This window comes from Naegleria fowleri (assembly GCF_008403515.1).
Source record: "Naegleria fowleri strain ATCC 30894 chromosome Unknown tig30, whole genome shotgun sequence".
In the NCBI taxonomy this organism is placed as follows: domain Eukaryota; phylum Heterolobosea; class Eutetramitea; order Acrasida; family Naegleriidae; genus Naegleria; species Naegleria fowleri.
The window spans coordinates 94,875-113,101 of record NW_025407962.1 but is presented as its reverse complement, the minus strand read 5'-3'; the positions used below and the strand labels follow the sequence as shown (position 1 = coordinate 113,101).

Here is an 18,227-nt window from a genome sequence, read left to right as displayed (position 1 = left end):
ATTTGGAGAATTATATTCGATAACAATATTCATCTGTTGTCGTTGGAGTGGCTACCATCAGAACACAACCAAATCGCAGACAGATCACCCAAAAAACAGATCCGACAGATTGGGAAGTAGTTCAGGAGACTTGCAACCAAGTGCAGCAGCACTTGAATGTATCGATTGGGAACGATCGTTTTGCGTCACATCACAATTACAAAGTGATACCATACACCACACGCTATCAGTTGAGCAGGGAGGACAAAGCAGACGCTTTTTCAACTTTGTGGACAGAACCATTAATCAACTGGTATTGCATCCCGTTCAACCTGGTAGGGCGAGTCATGCTTCATTGTATGGAATCCAAAGCTCAGATGATTCTAATTCACCCAGTCTGGAAAACAAGATGGTGGTGGCCTCTAATCCAAAAATTCCAAGTTTCATTTGTGTAGAGATGAATGGAAGTGATTTCGCTCCTTCTGTGAGCGGAAACGTCGAACCCTGGAAGAAATCAACGAGAGTGGTAGCCAGTTTGATAGACTTTCGATGAGCAGATTAAAAGAAGTGGCTATAGTTATCATCTTCCATAAAAATGAACAGTCTACAAGTTTAAATTATGACAGGTATTGGAATAGAATGATTGACTTTGCAATTAAATATAGATACTCACTTCCACCTTCGGAAGAACTGGTTTTGTTTTCCTAACTAATATGTTCCTTGATACCCCCTCAGGTTATAATTGTAGAGCTCCACCTTTTACCATTAAGAATAAGTGCAAATTATTCGGTTTTAGAGATCCCACAGAGCATTATCAAGTGACAGATTTAATTAAGGGAATGTCCAATCTATCACCTGTGGCACAAATATGGAACAGATCTCCATGGTCTATTGAATTCATAGAAAGATAGATCCAATCAGGCCTTCGATTTGTGGACTACAAGAATTCTTGTATATAACGTTTTATATACAACTATTATGATTATTTCTGATCCACGAAAGAGTAAACAATAAAATTCGTTTGTTAATTAAAGGAAGGACTAATGGGTTTGTGGTCTCTCCAAACACCCGACCTTAATAAAGGTCCGGTGTTTGTGGGATTTTCTGCATATTTGTCAATTAACTTTATTCAGTAGAGTCCCGAGTATTAATTAAGATTTGAGAAGGTAAAAAACTCCAAAAACCGCTCAGCGGAAAAAAAAAAGAGAAAACCAAAGAAAAGCAAGGAAGCAGGAAGGATGAAGGCAGAAGTAACGACTACATGATGTGAAGTGCAAGAAGTCACAATTAGGCGGCAGAGACGAAGACTCCATGATGTGAGGTCGCATTTAAGCAATTGCTTGATAAATCCATGAAAATAATAATAATTTGATAAATTCATGAAAAACATGAAAACATGATGAATTAAATAAATGAAAATTAAATAACAAAAATATATAGTTAGCTCAATAAAATCCTTGCCGAAAAGATTCGAATCAAGGTAGACCTGTATTGTCACAATGTTCTTCCTTACCACAAGAACATTCCGATCAGCGAAAAATGTACTTGAATAAGCTTAAGAAAGCAAGTGGGTGGGAGTGTGAATGGGTGGGAAGTCACTAAGCAACGCAAAGAGAGACTAATCGTTGATATGCAGAAAATTTTTTGAGCATGAAAAATTTTTTTCAAGCTCAACCAAACTCTTTAATTGTTTACAATCGAAACATTCATGCCCTTCACTACATTCAGAACATATCAGAGCTTTGGAAGCAAGTTTTTCTGGTTTTTCAGAAGCAGCAAACAAGACAATTGGCGATTGGAATTCTGAAACGGTCGACAGATATTTAAGATATTTATTCTCAGGTTAACATAATATGTCCCAACAGCTTGATTTTTAGCTAATAGGACTTATAATTCTTCAATTTTACTCATTGGATTGCTAAATTGTTAATAAGGCCCTAGACTTACGTCAGTTTAGAAGGGTCCAATGATAAAATCGACATTGTAATACCTGAGAAGTCGAGGCTTTATTAACAATTTGTGCACGTATAAAAAATGCTCTCATCACAATCATCACCTACTTTTCTCATTCAATTCAATTCCCTCATCAAAAATAGACTGGGTCAATTATTTAAACATTTGGCTTCATCCACGAATCCGGTCCTTGGTTATTTGATCGGAATGAATGGAAACGATCAGGTTCATATTTTGAATTTTATGAAGAGTCTTTCCAATGTGGATCAAAGTGAATTGGATTTGATGAAGCTCATGATGATTCCGAAAGGTTTAGAAATTGTGGGATTATATACCACACAAGGAACACTGGCAAAATATCATGGCAGTGAAGTTGTTATTGGATCGGAAGCTCCAGAAACAGAGAAGGTAATAACCTCATGGCTTTCATCACAATTTCCATCTCTATTTTCCAAAGAAAATAATTTTAAACAATTGTTGGTGATGGTTGGAGGTGGCTCTTCATCACCACTGGAGGTGTTTAATTTCAATATCTCGGATAAAACAGCTCAAGTCATTCGACAGGATGCTATTCGTGAATTTTCTGAAATTTCCATTGTGGGAGACAAACATGAATTGCAACAACATGTCAAAGCATCGACGACAGCTTTTATTATTTCCAGATTGCATTGCGACTTGATCATTCCATATACATTTGATCCACAAGCGTCGACGAACAGCGATCAGTCAATGACGGAGACTTTTAAAAAACATATTGACTCCTATATTGACACTTTAAAATCTGAAGAAAAGACATTGATTAGATCTGCATCACTATCAACTGATAACTCTGCTGAACAGTCTTCCAAAAAGAACAAGTCTACTTTAAGCACGACAGCTAGCGTAGCTCCTATTGAAATCCGTGGTCGTGAATCAACCATCGAGTCAATTTTGCCTGAGAAATTAACAGTGGTGGACACTTCAAGTCAACAATTGAAAGTGGATGCCAATTTTAACAAGAAGGAAATGACCTCAAAGAACAAGAAGAAAAAACTTCCAAAGCAAACCCTTGGAGAATTTTTGAAACTCAGTGAACACAAATCCGATGAAAATACAACATCCTCCACAGTGAAAACCATTTCGAAATTCTTGCATTTTGATGCCTTTTTAAATCTATCTCCCAATCAGTATGGCAGTGGAATTATCATTTCTTCAGACAAGAAACATACAAATTGCAAGCTCTCACTTGAAACAACGAGTTACATTCCAATTTATCAAAAGGGTACTATGGTAAATAATTTGGATAATTTAAGACAGGTTTTGGTTGAAGGTCTCGCTGACCAACTTGTCTTTGTCAAGAAGTATTTTGTAAGTGGAAGTTTTCTGTTGCCACACATTGGATCTTCAAAGAGTATTCGACACATTGGATTTTATCCATTTCTACCAAAAGACTATCCTCATGTTTTCACTTGTTGTTACCCATTCTATAGTGACGATATTGTTTTTGAGCAACGTAATGAACAAAATGCCATCAAATTGAGAGAAGAATATCACAAGAGATTATACTTTTCATTGAAACAACCATTCATTCGAACCAATCAAGCTTTGACATTTGGTCCCTCTCCTAAAACCAAGATTAGCGAGTTCAACAAGAAAATCCTCAACGTCCATCTCTATGCAGGCTATCCATCAACCATCAAATCTACCAATCCAAACAATTTACATCTCGTTCGTGGTGATTATTTGTATTCACATTATTGTCAAGACAAATTCAATGATGAAGGTTGGGGTTGTGCATACAGAAGTTTGCAAACTCTCATTTCACACGCACAGTATCATGCGGGAGCAGTTGTGGTAAATTTACCTACTCATCAAGAAATTCAGAAATGCCTTGTGGATTGTGGTGACAAGCAAGCATCCTTCTTGGGCTCTCGTCAATGGATTGGAGCTTTTGAAAATACCATTGTGTTGGAAAAATGGTGTGGAGTGCAAAGTAAGGTCTTGTATGTGAATCGAGGAGATGAAATGAATTCTCATGCCCGTACCATTGCAAATCATTTCGATGTGAATGGAAGTCCCATCATGATTGGTGGAGGAGTGTTGGCTTACACCATGTTAGGAATTGAGTTTGATGAATTGACAGGAGAGTGTTCGTACTTGATTTTGGATCCTCATTTCACTGGTAGTATCAATGATCCAGAATATTTGGAGGATATCATTTCTGGGGGCTGGTGTGGATGGAAAACACGAGAGCAAGTGTTCAAAGATTCTGTTTTCTATAATTTATGTATGCCTCAATTGAGCTCTGAGGGTGTTTAATTCATCATTTCTGGTCGAACAATTTGTCATTTGAAGATAGATAATTGTTAAAATGCACTTTCAAAATTGACTGATCGAACTTCCACCAGAAATAAATACTTGATCGCTGCTCTTTATCGACATATTTACAATTTCAAAAAGTTTTGACCAGTCACGGGACAAATATTTGGATTCTTTGAGCAAATGTAATGTGTGACAATACCATTTGGATAGCAAACAAAAGCGCTCATACCAATTCTCTTCTTGCAGACAGGGCAAATTCTGTCTGATTTTATCTTTACAAGTCGTTTTCTTTCCCCAATCACTTGTTCTTGAACTTGTAAATTTTCTGATCGACTAATATTCTTCATAATTTGTACCTTTCTCTTTTGTTCGGTGTGTGACCTCATTACTGCCTCAAAATATCTCATTAATTCAATCACTGGAACGTTCTCAGGCAATAATTTGAGTGCCTTAATGAGATCAATTTTTGAAAAGTGTCTTTCCAGTAATCCTATGGCATCTTCAAAGAACATGTTGTTACTATCGGTGTTGGTTCCACTTTGTTGCAAAATCATTTTGAGAAGAATTAAGAAAATTTCTCTACTCTCTTCAGTACCCTCTGGATTATAGTGATCCATACAGTACTTTTCTGCTTTTTCAATACTTTCCAATTTCGTAACATAAATGGTCAATGCTTGTGAATGTCGATTAATTCTGCTGAGCAAAATGGCTCTCTCTTCATACAGAGAATCGAAAGGAAAACGTGAAAGCATCTTTTCAGGGTGATAGTATTGTGAGTGTGAAAGGAAATCGTTCATTCTATGTTTGATATCTTTGCAAGTGAAAAGTAACCCTTTGGTGTTATCCTCTTCATAGTTGGATTTTGGAGAAGAATATTTAGTGACATACTCCAAATAGAGCAATAAGAGTTGATTGTGAAGGTTTGGATCTGTCGATTTTTCAACCTTGATCAAATGCTCCAGGTATGCAATTTTCATTGCCAAGGTATGGTCAAATAATTCCAAATGTGAAATTACCTCATTGACATTGAATGGGCAATTTGGAACTTGGAAAATCTTCAAACCTCTTAGTGGCTCTGCCTGTAAGATCCACTTGCTAAATTCCATGATGTATTGCTTGCCCTCTCCTGCTTGCTGAAGGTCTCTCAGATAATTGACTGTTGGCATGACTCCCATTAAGTCTGTATAAAATGCTGTTGAGGATGAAGATTTGTCACCCAGTAATTTTAACAGTTCGAGAGCTCTTTCGTGAAGACCCTTGGTCTTGTAGAAAATGACAAGCTCTCTAAATTTTTGATGAGAGTGAAGAGTTTTCTGACTGTCAAAAATATTACAACGATTGGGAGATGAGAGAAAATCTTCCACGTGTGGGTCATTAGTGTAGAGGAGAGCTTTCAAGAGTGCGGTATCTACTGCCTCTGCTTCGTCTTGGGCTTGTTCATTGAGCTCTTTATCAGAAGGCGTTCTTCTATGGAGGAGATATTGAATGAGAGCTTGCAGGGCCTTATTTCGCTGTTCAATATCTTTGAGATATTGGTCAATTTTTGTTTGTTCTTGCACAGTGTACGGTAGAGAGACTTTGAATGAAGATTTGGGAGGCAATAAATCAGGGAAGAGCGAAATGATCATACGAGGATCGTCTTTGGTTTTGTCAAAATGTTCCATGGCCTTATCAAATTCTCCCTTAGCGAACAGATGAAAACCATATTGTGTATGAATGGAACTGACTCTCCAGTCCTCAATTTTGTATCTCGTATTTTCTACAGTTTCACACAAGTGAAGTGCTAGTTCGTATTGTTGATTCGATAACAGTTCTTCGGCTTGCAAATCGAATTGTTTCATTACGAGAACATAAATACTGCTTTTCGAGGCAAGAAATACTCGATTCTCGGGATCAATAGTGTCGTCACGATCGAGCTCTGTTCGAAGTTTGAAACCCACTCCCATTCCCTGATCCATATTATCTGGTTGATCTAAATCAATGAAATTTTGCTGGCTTGTGGCAATAATATCCTTCAATGGTAAGCTTTGAATAAAAGTCTCTTTCTTGATGGTTGAGCTCAAAATTCGAATTTCAACAAAAACAGAAAGTGGTGTAATGAGATAAGGTTTCAAATAGGCAATCATGTTGGGAAATTCACTCCACCCGATTCCGTGGGAACGGGTGGGTTTTCCAGAGAAATTAAGTGTCACTCCAATATTACTCACGACCACAATGGTTTCATTGGGCAATGATAGTCCGAGTGTTGTTTGTTGAGATACTCCAGTGTCGAATAATTTTTGTGGCACGCTGCCTACTTTTTGAGTATCAATGAGAGAGTATTCCTTCTTAAATCCAACACAAAGTTTGTCTCCACTCCAATTTATCGATTTGGCAGCATCAGGCAACACCAATTCTTGTTGATATTTAAATGTGGATTCCTTGCTTCCATATTGTAAAATTGTAATCTTCTTTTTGGATGCAACAGCCATTGTGAATTCTCCGTTGTGCTTTTTCAAGGCAAAAAACATGCATCCCTTCAATGGGTTTTGCTATAGGATCAACAAATTGTGTTATTGTTCGGTTGTTGATATCATTTGACATGTGTCGTTCAGTGAATTTTGAACGGTAAAGGTTTGTTTCGTGAGTGTATCATGTAATGAAATATGTCGATGATGAAACAGACCAATGACAACCGAAATGATAATTACACGATAATAATAATTATTTTTTCAAAACAGATTCCTCTTGATATACCCATATCATACACATGATATCAGAAAATTCTTACCTTTTGATTTTTCAGAGTATCAATTTCTCTCAACATACTCAATGTATATAACTTGATAAATCCATCTGTGAGGCAAATCAAAATACCCAACTCTGGTACGGAACACATTTGTGTGATTGGCTTCCTACTGAATTGTGTTTTTTTGCTGAATGAAGTACATGTAAATCGTTCCTTGCTTCCAGCCTTTTTATCATATTGTAAATTGTACAAGGAGAGTGTTCCGTCCGTTGTTGCTACAAACAACGTATTTCCCATCACACACAAGGACTCCACCTTGTTGAGGCCATCCAACAATTGAAAATATTCAAATGCCGTATGACCCATCTTGTTGTTATTGTTGTGATGGTGGTGGTTGTTTTAAAATTTAGAAATTGTTTTGATGAATCCGATAGGATGATGATCCGAACAGATGATGATGATGCAGGTCAATGAATGTGGTCGATCAAGTGTTTGGGGAGCCTGCAAAAAAAATCTGCTCTTTGAAGGATTTTTCAATTTTTTTTGATCATAGAATTAATTTTTCAAAGTAAAGCTCTTCAACTACTGAACACTTTTTAACAATGACATTCCACAATGGCCCTTGTCAATGTAATCATCAGATCAATCTCTCTTCCAACGACATGTTTGGCAATGGCATTGACAAGACATAGAGCCCTGACCTGCCCGCCAATTCAATTTCACAAAAAAAATTCAACCAAAAAAAAACATTTAAGCCTTTTCCTTGCGTCCTCTTTTCTCACTCTCATTTAAATTCCAATCACGCTACAGCAGAAGAATTATCATCAAGCATTGATTAATTTCTCATTCGCGAATCACTTTGAAAGAGTAACAAGATGAATTTTAGCCCATTACAAAGTGAACGGAATGATGATGAGTTTTGGATGACCGCAAATTCGAGAAGCAAACCCATTCAGTCCTCAAACTCCTCTTTCTCGCCATCACCACAACAACAACAACAACAACAACCATATCGGCCTACCACGAGCACCATGTATAACTATAACTCATCATCAAGTAATTATTCTCCATCATCATCATCATCTTTTCATGGCACTGCTGCGAATGGCTCTTATTTTGATGATGTAAGACAAGCTTCAGTTTCTCCGATGACCTTACGAACAGACTATCAACAACTTCCCTCTTATCTCTATCCATCTGAATATGCTTCCTATCATGATTATGGCCCATCTTCCATTTCATTTGACAACACAATCATGACGGGAGGAGATGTGAGTGATTCTGGCTTGCCTCGAGGTCAAAGAGTCATGTTTGCTCCAGGAACCACCACAGCAGCAGCTGGTGACATGAATCCACTTGATCATACGATTATGGTGACTCACGATGGAAGACCCTCTGTCAGAACACGATCATTTCATTCTGCAGCAAAGAGCTCCCCCTCTGGCAGCAATGAATTGTTTTTGTGGTTACAATCCTTGGTGTCAAAAATTTTGCGACCTCTCATCCACTATTTATTTTCATACAGAATTCAGAAAATTCACAATTATCACCAACACCAATTTACTGATGAGTCGACGATCATTGTATCATCACCCACTCAAGCATCTCCCACCCAACAAAATAGAGAGACTAATTTATTCGACAAGATTACTTTCACTATTGGCGCTGGAGTATTTTTCACTATTTTCACACTTGTTGTGGTACAGTTGTACAATTCTATTTTTGCAGTCAATACGAAGCCATTGTACAAACGAGGAATATTTTCTTTTATCGTGGGAGAGGTTTGCATAACCCTTCTCTTGGTAATTATGCGTTTTGTATTTGCTTTGGATAATGCTGACTATGATCCAAGTGTTGTGAAACAGCGACAAAAAATTCCAGTGCGTGGCAGTGACACTCCTCTCTTATTTGACTATTTTACTTTAGATGAAAGAGAGATCTTGTTTTTCATGTCCACAATATGTAGCTTCATCATTTCTTATTCCACTAATGCACTCATCTTCTCCATTTTATTTGAATTGACATTGGTCATTATTGGATCTCATTACGGATTCTTGAATAAGAGCTTACTAGGAGTCGGAGTGACACTTTTGAACTTTTTCGAAATTTTATTACGTTGGCTTAACTTGAGAGAAAATTACAGTGTTGAAATTCTCATCTCCCTTGCATGCATGACAATGATGCTTCAATCATGGAGACTTAAAAAGCTTCGAACCTTTAAGGCTAAAAATTATCCAAGCTCATTAGCAAGATTTGTAGCCTTTTACTGCTCTGAAGAAATGTTCTTTTTAGTGCCAAAGGCCCTACGAGTGTGTCACATCCTGTACGACACGTCCAAGTTTAGTGTTGGATTGTTCTGGGAGCTTGTTGTGTTGTCTGGAATTGGAATTATAGGATCCATACTTGTATTCAAGATCTTGCAACAAACAAATTTGTATTTGGTGAGTGACATTACTCAATATGAACGCTCTCGCACTGCTAACCTTGGAAATGTGTATGGCATGCCACGTAGAAGTCGATCAGGGGTAGCCTTGCAACGTTTAGCATCTGCCAACTCACCTTATGGTGTTTCCACTAGAAAACCCATGAATGGTCGACCTTATGCCACCACCACTACATCTCCTGCCTACATTCCACACAATCTTCTCAATCAATAAAACACATACAGGTGATTCTAACACACCACCACCATCAACATCACCATAATAACATCATGAAAAGACACAACAACCATCATCATCATTTCTATCTATTCGAATGAGCATATTCATAGGAAGGAGAATAAGGAAAATTTTCGAAAAAAAATTGAATCGCACCAAAAAGATTGCGACTCGAGTCAGCAGCAGCAGCAGCAACTGAAGTCCGAGCACGCAAAGTCTTTTAATTGAATTCGTACAGGAACGTGTCTCTTGATGAGTTTTTATTTCACCACCACCACCACCATTTGATTTATTCATCATCATCATCATTGAGGAAGTAAAGCCTTCCGCGTTGAATTGTATATTCTCATCAGAAGAAGAAGAGCACAGAGAACAGCATTTTCCGATCTGTCTCTTCAAAATATTTCAAATAGAGAGAATCATTGGAAAACACGTTAGAGAGAACAACAACAACAACATATGAATGCTGATGATTTTCTGATGGATTTTCTGTCGGATCAAATGGCAGCCTCTACCTTGATGGAAGATGCCACTCCGACAGCCTTGTATGAATTTAGTGAGAATGAATTTTCTGATGATGATGATCGTTGTGAGGAGGTTAAAACGAACGAAAATGAAAGAAGGAAAAAAAAACACTCGGAGACTCTTCTTGAGAAGATTCGATCAAAACAAAAAGAAAGTCGTAAACCTATTATTGGAAATACTTTTGATGAAGAAGAAGATGGAATTACGCTCATGATGATGACACAAAAATCATCCAATTTTACTGACAGTTCTATTGAGGGTGGGGTGGTGACTCCAAGAGCGAATGACGATAGTGGACTCTCATCCCAACAACATTTTCTTTCTATGAATAATTGTGCTGCCAATGTACAGATTGCACTTTCTCAACCACCTTCCTCACAACCTTCGGCGGTGACAATTGACAGTACTGTCACAATCGATGGAAAATCTTCCCCTCCTTCCTCTTCAACAGTGTCACCAACCATGTTAGAACAATCCATTCAAGATGGATTAAAAAGTGTATATAGAGGTTACAGAAATGGTATTGTGACAGGAGTTAGAATAAGAGTTCCATATATTTTACAATCATTAATTTATGCAATAATTTTCCAGACACCAACAGAATTTAGAAAAGTGAGATTTGTCATCAAACAAATGTTTCATCATGGAAAGAATCTAGGCTCGTTTGTCGGAATTTACAAATTAATTACATATATTTGTAGAAATCATTTAAATATACGGAGTGGTATCGACGCATGGATTGCTGGATTTATTGGAGGTTATGTAGCGTTTGGTGAAAGTAAGGGAATTTCTGGAGCTGTAAGTAGTTGTTGTTGGTGTTTACATATGTTACAAAAACTGTTGAACGAAATATTATTCATCTTCTCCTTACATGTATATTCGCTTGTAATTTTGGAACTATTATAATGTGTCACGCGTACTGACTCGTCATGTTCTCAATCCTACATTCTTCCATCATCATCCAATATTTCGAATTCACACTCTCTTTAGGTCAATAACCAAATCGTTCTTTATTTATTTGCAAGAGGTATCGATGGCGGGTTGCGAGCGCTTGCCACCAATGGTTACATTCCCGAATGGATGGATATTACAACTCCAGTGGGATTTCGATTATTTGCTGGATTTTCACTTGCTCTCATTCTCTATCTTACGGATTATCAATCTTCTTCTCTGAGGTCAGGATTTATGTCCACCATGGAACATTTGTATCATGAAAGTAATAAGGGAACACTTCGAACGGAGGTTAATTTTGCACCTTTTGTGACTGTGGTGACGTTATGTCTGTTGTTAGGATATTGGTTTCCTCAATTGAGACTGGAAAATGTGCTTCAAGTGACGGATGATTCAATCACGTGGAATAATGTAAAGAAACTATTTTCGTCGTTTATTTCTCCCACTTCTACCAAGAAGTAGTTGTGGGATTTGCGGTATGATTTTGTGACATCGTAGCACATGTATCAATAATTTATTATGATTTTATTATTGGATGGAACAATAATTCCAATTAAAGCTTAAAGATTTTAAAAAAGAATTGGTTGTTATTGCAAGTTAGTGAATCTGAATGGCTGAGATGGATGTCGCAAAATTTTGCACATTAATTCCTCATTTTGGTTTTGCCATTCGCAACTCTTCTTGGAGATTTAGATTTAGAGCTCGGTGTACTGGGAGACAAATCTTCATCAAAATCAAAGTTAGTTTCATGCGCGTCAATGATGGTGTCAAAAACATATTCCAATAATTCTCGAACCGTGGAAGCATTCGTAGCACTTGTCACTCTCACATCTCTCCACAATTGTGCTCTTCGTTGTTCATCTTTTGCCAAATCAATAAATTGCTGTTGAATATACTTGATCGAATCTCGATACACATATCCTCCAATTTCATAAAAGAATCTCCATTTTCTTTTTCTAAATTCTCGTTCCTCTCGTTCTTCTGGCATGAATGACAAACTACTCGTCGTCGTCGTCGTCGTCGTGGTCAACATGTTGGGGTCCTCTTCACTACTACTATCACTATAAATGCTAACGGTGGATGAAGTGAAATGATGATGTGAATGTTGGTGGTTGTGGATGGTTGGAGTAGCAGTGATTGAAATGCCAATTCCATCTTTAGCTCCAAACCATGGTTGTTGAACACCATTATTATTATTCATATTGAAAGTATTGGTAAAGTTAGTACCAGGTACTGTAGTGGTGGTGGTTTGTTGAGGTTGGAAGCTTGAAAAAACGTTTCCCTGAATTGAAATGGCCTTACTGATCGAAGAAGGAGATTTATCGGTGGTGACACTTGAGATGACTGAGCTCAAGCTCGAAGTCAAAATACTTCCAGTAGATGAAGATGAGTTCATTGATTTGGTTGTTGTTGTGGTCGGCGTCGATACAGATGAAACAATTGATGAAGGACTTTCATCACTGTTCACCTTTCCAGTCAATTGCGGTTCAAATAAATGATATCTTTCCTTATATAGAAGGTCCACATGTTCTTCATCAATATCTTTCATGAGACTATAACACAAAGATCGCCAAACAGTGTCACACGTTGCAATAATATACATTTCATAATTCACTGTACTCAAAGTACACATATCCACAGCATCCAAAAAGAAACAGATATAAATTAAAATATCACTTGGAATTTTCTGCCAATTTTCTTGACGAATTTTGAATTGTTCTTCTTCTGATAATAAATGATGATTTTCAACCACAAATCTCGAAGGTGACATTCGAGGAAGAAGTGGTGACGATCCATAAACTCCCGCAAGTGAATTCTTTCGTTTTTGTTTTTGAATAGAGGCCGAACGAGCTCTTTGAAATCGTTCCATCGTTTTTGGATTTTGTGCACTTTCCAGAGTTCCTGGAGTTCGTCTCTGTTTTTTCTGTTGAATGTTGTGTTTTCGTTTGGCATCGTTGGCAAGTTTGTGAAAATTTTTGATTGGCTTGTGAAGTCGAATGTGATTTGGAAGATCTGAAAATGCTTCACTAATGTCAAAATATTGAATTTTGTGAAGAAAAACGTCCTTCTTATTGAATACAAGAAAGATTGGAACTCGTTCGAAACACGAGGCATTGACAATTTCTTCAAAAAGTAATAAGGATTCTTTCATACGATTGGATTTGTCATCTTCATAGCAAACTTGATTGTATTCAGAGAGTGAAACGATGAATATAATGCCATTGGTGGAGCCAAAGAGATGGACCCATTTTTTTCTTTCATTTCGTTGACCACCTTTACAATTTACCAAAAATAGTAAGAGTTAATGATGAATATAATTTCATCCCAAAGTGAAGAAAATAAATCTTTAAGGATTCACAATCCAAAAGTGTTCCCACATACCTGTGTCAAAAACACGTATTCGAGTATTTCTATAAACACATTCTGTCTCCACAATTCCCGTAGTTTTCACATAGGAAGACATGACATGTTTCGTTTTTGGCAATGAATAGATTTGATCCATTTGTTTGATCAGATCAGGTAAATCCTCCACAGGTAATTGATACTATCATGATGTTCATTTGGTTCATTTGATTCATTTGGTTCATTAAAGAGTTCAATTCGTGAAAAAGAATTCAAGTCAACCAGGAACTAGGAACTTACTCGATGTCTATAATGATAAGCCCTTAAAATGGCCGGTTCTTCAAACCACAATTTCTGAACTCGTGTTATAAAATTCTCATCCACAATCCTCAAAATATGAATAAAATCTTCACAATCCAATCTCAGAATGCTATTCGCAAATTCTTCATTTTCTGGTTTTTCAATTTTGTGTTCTGGAAATAAAGTAATGAGCGCTCGCAAGACGAATTGAACCATTTGGACAATGTTGGAGAGAATGACTTCTCGATAAGAGAGAAATTCGTCCGAATCAAATCCGCCGTTGAATAAGAGCTTAATGTTTTTGAACAAGGTACTTTTTCTGACGGTGTCAAATGTCAAAAAGGAAGGTTCAGTTGAATTTTTGGAAGATTCAACGTTCCAAGTTTTTAGGTACGTGCAAATATGACCACATAGGTTCGGATCATGTGGAGATATCATCAACCAACATCAAATGCCAAATGTCAATTCAAGATAATCCATTTCATCATCAAAATAGGATGGATCCATATTGAATGAAATATCATATTTAAATTTCAATTGATAATATATTATAATGATATTCATCATAGTATATTAATTGTAAGTCACTCATTATTATTCAATAAATAATATTATCAAACAACACTCACCCAACTCCACCCGTTCCCAACATGATCACTCGCATCTGTTGTTGTGGTTGTTGTGAAGAAGAATTTTGTTGTGAAGAATTTGATCCTAAATTCAAACCCTTTCCATTCAATGAGTTGTTGTTGTTGTTGGAATAATTCATACTTCTCAATAAACTTAATTTGGAAGAAGGTGTTCTCTTCATCATCATGGAAGAATGATGATGACTACTCGAATGATTTCCCATTCTCACTCAATAATTGTTCGTGTTGTTGTGATATCTGAATGTTGTTGTTGTGGTGGTGGTGGTGGTGATGATAAATGTGTGATATTATTATTATTCTTGTAATATTATGAATAATAGGGTTGTTTTTCAATCAATTCGAGAATATTCAATTGGAATGAAACAACAACTTGTCCGAACAATGTGCTTTTCGTGATGGATCGTCCTATCTGTGTGTGTGAGTCGATGGTTCCGGAACAATAAAACTTTAATATATTTTGAGACCACAAATGTTGTGGTTCTTGTGTCAATCGATGGTGATTTTGGAGAGAGGGTGATGCAGTTAGATGGAAAGCGTGAGGATTAAGATTGGTGGTGATGAGGACCGACGGTGATCACGTGAGTGTTTTTTTTCTCTGCTTGTCAAATGTGGAGGAAAATGGTAATAGTGTCAAATGTCAAATAAGATTGTGGATCATGCTTAAATCTGTTGGTGAATGTCGTGCGTGCTAATGGTCAAAGAATCCAATATTATGCACAGTATTGTCCTCTTCTTTATCGTCTGAAATGGTCATTCATATAATATTGAACAAAAAGACTTCCAACTTTAAAGATTGCATTGAACCACCTCAAATTTTGCCGGTTGTTGACATTGAAGGATTACTCAAGATTGATAATTCTTCAAAATAGATTGTCCTTTTGTTACAATTTGTGACATCTTCGCACATTTTGAGCTTGGTGAATCATCTTCAGAACAACACATTGGATGAAAGGAACATGAGGATCCTTTACATCAATGTTGGATAAAAAAGGAATTCAAAAAATTTGAATGTTGTCACAAAGGGACGATTCAAAAATTATATTATATTATCTTCTCTTATACTTCTTACTACTCTTAAAACCTCCATGAGATGGCTTCTTGGTTGTTTTCTTCTTTTCCGTAGAGGATCGATTGGCTGTCTTTTTATCCACTCGTTGTTGAGAGCTCATTTTCATGGCAAGTGCCTTTTTCTTTTCCTTGAATTCTTTCTTTGCCTTTTTCTTTTCCTTTTGTTGAAGGGCCTTTTCCTTGTTGTGCTTCTTCACGAGATCTGACTCGATATTATTTCGTTTCATTCGGTTAATGAGTTTATCTTGCTTGACGTGACGCCTGACAAACTTGTCCCAATTCTTGATACCTGCTTCTTTCATTTCTCGTTTGAATGCTTGGCGTTGTTTTGTTTTCTTGTCCACTGGCTTCTTTTCTAAAAAGTCCTTATAGTCAACACGCACTGGTTTCTTCAACATGTTTTCTTCGTCGGAGTATTCTTCAGGATCGAGTTTTCGTTTCTTGTGTGAAGGTTTAGTGTCTTCGTCTTCCTCAATCATTTGGGCCTTTGCTCTCTCATTGAGTTCTTTGTGTTGTGACTTGGACATGATCCATTCTTTTCGTGGTCTGCTCATAATATCTTCTTTAAACTCTTCGATATTTTCATTCTTTGTGGTTAACATTTCAGCTTGCTGCATTTCGTCTTCGAGTCTCAATTGTTGTTCCAATTCTTTGAGTTGAGGTTTCATTTCTTCAATCTTTTGTGACCAAAATTCGATCGATTCTGGAGGAATGACACGTTGTTGGACAGTTTGACCTTTTTTCTTTGCATGTCGAACAATCTTTCTCAAAATTGCAAGACTATTCTCACTGCACATTGAAACAGCAGTACCTGAAGCACCGGCACGAGCCGTACGTCCCACTCTGTGAATGTAGGTCTTTAAGTTGAGAGGCATATCAAAATTAATGACTGTTTTCACACCCTTAATATCCAAACCTCTCGAAGCAACATCTGTACACACCAAAAAGTCAGTCTCATGACTCGCAAATTTGTACAATTCTTTCAAACGAACGGCCTGAGTGAGTGAGGAACTCAATTCGGAAACTTTCAACCCCTTCAAGAAGAGAAGCATTTTCAATTTTCGAACCATGGATTTGGTATTACAGAAAACAATGACCTCACTTGTGAACGATTTGGTGCAAAGTGAGAGTAAAATAGCTTGTTTGGTCATCATGTCTTGATCATCTGGAATTTTGATAAATTCTTGTGTTAATTCACCAGCAACGCCTGTTCTAGGATCGCATGCGACACGAATTGGATTTTTCAATGAGAGTTTCACTAATTGTTCCACATCATCGGTCATGGTGGCAGAAAAGAGCATGGTTTGTCTTGCTGTTGGTAAATGATCCAAAATGGTCTTAATTTGTGGTTCGAATCCCAACTCCAACAATCGATCCGCTTCATCCAAAATTAAAACTTCGACTTCATCGAGTCCAAAATTTGGTGTGTTCAGTAAGTGGTCTACCACTCGACCAGGTGTTGCAATGATAATTTCTGGCTTGGTTTGCAACACTTGAATTTGTTTGTTGATTTTCAAGTTACCTCCTGTAATGATACAACATCTAATGTCCGTATATTGTGCAAACTTGCTGCAAACTTCATAACATTGAGCAGCCAATTCTCTCGTTGGTAATAAAGCAAGTACGAGCGTTTCTTTTCTCGATCGATCTCTGTACAATAATCTTTCCAGTGTCGGTAAAATAAAGGCAGCTGTTTTACCAGAACCTGTCACAGCACTGGCACAAACATCTCTTCCTTTCAATAAGAGAGGAATACATCGAGATTGAATGGGTGTTGGATGTTCATAATTCATTTCATAGATGGCCTTCAAAATTGGTCTCGACAAATTCATATCATTGAACGATTTAGAAGCTTCAATATCTGCTGGAATTTCTGAAAAGAAGGACTTGTCGTACTTTTCTTCGTCCTTTTCATCATTCATTTCAGTTTTTGAAGTATTTTCTGAGGATGATGAATGGTCCTTGGCAGTTTTTGCCTTACCCAAAGTTTTGATAATATCTTGTCTGTTCTTTTCTTCCTCTTCATCTTGTTCATCGTGTGGCTCTTCTTCCATGTCGTCGTCTTCATCATTGTCATCGTAATTTTCATTGTCTTCATCATTGTCATCGTCCTCTTCATCCTCTTCGTCATCTCCAAGATTATCGTCCTCATCATCATCATCATTGCCCTCTCCAAATACTTCAGGTGGCAAATCAAATGCAGAAATTTTCTCTCCATTCTCTTTACCATCATTCTCCAATTCATCTTCATCATCGGAATCATTTCTCATGGCTCTCAGTAAAATTTCATTGTCTTTTCGATAATCGGAAATTTCGTCATCATCCTCACCATCATGATCATCATCATCACTAGATTGTCGTGCTGCACCATTTTCTTCATCATCACCTTCATCATTGAACATTGAGGCTGATTGAATGAGTTTGTGAATCTTGGGATTTTCGTGTGCTTTCTTACGAACGAGTTTTCCTATATCGGAGCCTTTAAAATCAAATTTACTTGTTGTGGTTTTCATGGAATCAGCCATATCAAAATCAACATCGTCATCAACATTAGAAGTAGTGTTTAAAAGCCTCGACGATGAAGAGGATGCATTCTTGCTTTTATATTCTCTATCACTGTCGTATTCTTGTGGAATGTCATTGAAAAAATCCATTTCATCCTCTTCCGATGGTTCTTCATCTCCGCTACTATAGATTGGTTTTCCTTCGATGAGATCATCTTCAACCAATTGTTGAAATCGTTTTCTCTTGTGGCTCATGTTGTTGAAT

General features: G+C 37.1%; 6 protein-coding genes across 6 annotated transcripts; 3 read left to right on the top strand and 3 right to left on the bottom strand.

Moving 5' to 3' along the window:
* Nucleotides 1-2,013: 2,013 nt before the first annotated feature.
* On the top strand, nt 2,014-4,230 carry FDP41_002616 (uncharacterized protein; the record flags this gene model as incomplete). Its single annotated transcript, XM_044705830.1, has 1 exon — nt 2,014-4,230. One exon carries the CDS (start codon nt 2,014-2,016, stop codon nt 4,228-4,230), a length of 2,217 nt encoding a protein of 738 aa, XP_044562814.1.
* Nucleotides 4,231-4,355: 125 nt separating this feature from the next.
* FDP41_002615 (uncharacterized protein) lies at nt 4,356-7,327 on the bottom strand (the record flags this gene model as incomplete). The annotated part of the gene is made up of 2 exons (XM_044705829.1): nt 4,356-6,764; nt 7,004-7,327. 2 exons carry the CDS (start codon nt 7,325-7,327, stop codon nt 4,356-4,358), a joined length of 2,733 nt encoding a protein of 910 aa, XP_044562813.1.
* Nucleotides 7,328-7,836: 509 nt separating this feature from the next.
* On the top strand, nt 7,837-9,618 carry FDP41_002614 (uncharacterized protein; the record flags this gene model as incomplete). The annotated part of the gene is made up of 1 exon (XM_044705828.1): nt 7,837-9,618. One exon carries the CDS (start codon nt 7,837-7,839, stop codon nt 9,616-9,618), a length of 1,782 nt encoding a protein of 593 aa, XP_044562812.1.
* A 462-nt stretch (nt 9,619-10,080) lies between these two features.
* On the top strand, nt 10,081-11,559 carry FDP41_002613 (uncharacterized protein; the record flags this gene model as incomplete). Its single annotated transcript, XM_044705827.1, has 2 exons — nt 10,081-10,944; nt 11,137-11,559. 2 exons carry the CDS (start codon nt 10,081-10,083, stop codon nt 11,557-11,559), a joined length of 1,287 nt encoding a protein of 428 aa, XP_044562811.1.
* Nucleotides 11,560-11,740: 181 nt separating this feature from the next.
* Nucleotides 11,741-14,557, bottom strand: FDP41_002612 (uncharacterized protein; the record flags this gene model as incomplete). The annotated part of the gene is made up of 4 exons (XM_044705826.1): nt 11,741-13,371; nt 13,480-13,642; nt 13,741-14,059; nt 14,370-14,557. The coding sequence occupies 4 exons, from the start codon at nt 14,555-14,557 to the stop codon at nt 11,741-11,743; spliced, it is 2,301 nt and encodes a 766-aa protein (XP_044562810.1).
* Nucleotides 14,558-15,436: 879 nt separating this feature from the next.
* On the bottom strand, nt 15,437-18,217 carry FDP41_002611 (uncharacterized protein; the record flags this gene model as incomplete). Its single annotated transcript, XM_044705825.1, has 1 exon — nt 15,437-18,217. The coding sequence occupies one exon, from the start codon at nt 18,215-18,217 to the stop codon at nt 15,437-15,439; it is 2,781 nt and encodes a 926-aa protein (XP_044562809.1).
* Between the last annotated feature and the right edge of the window lie 10 nt (nt 18,218-18,227).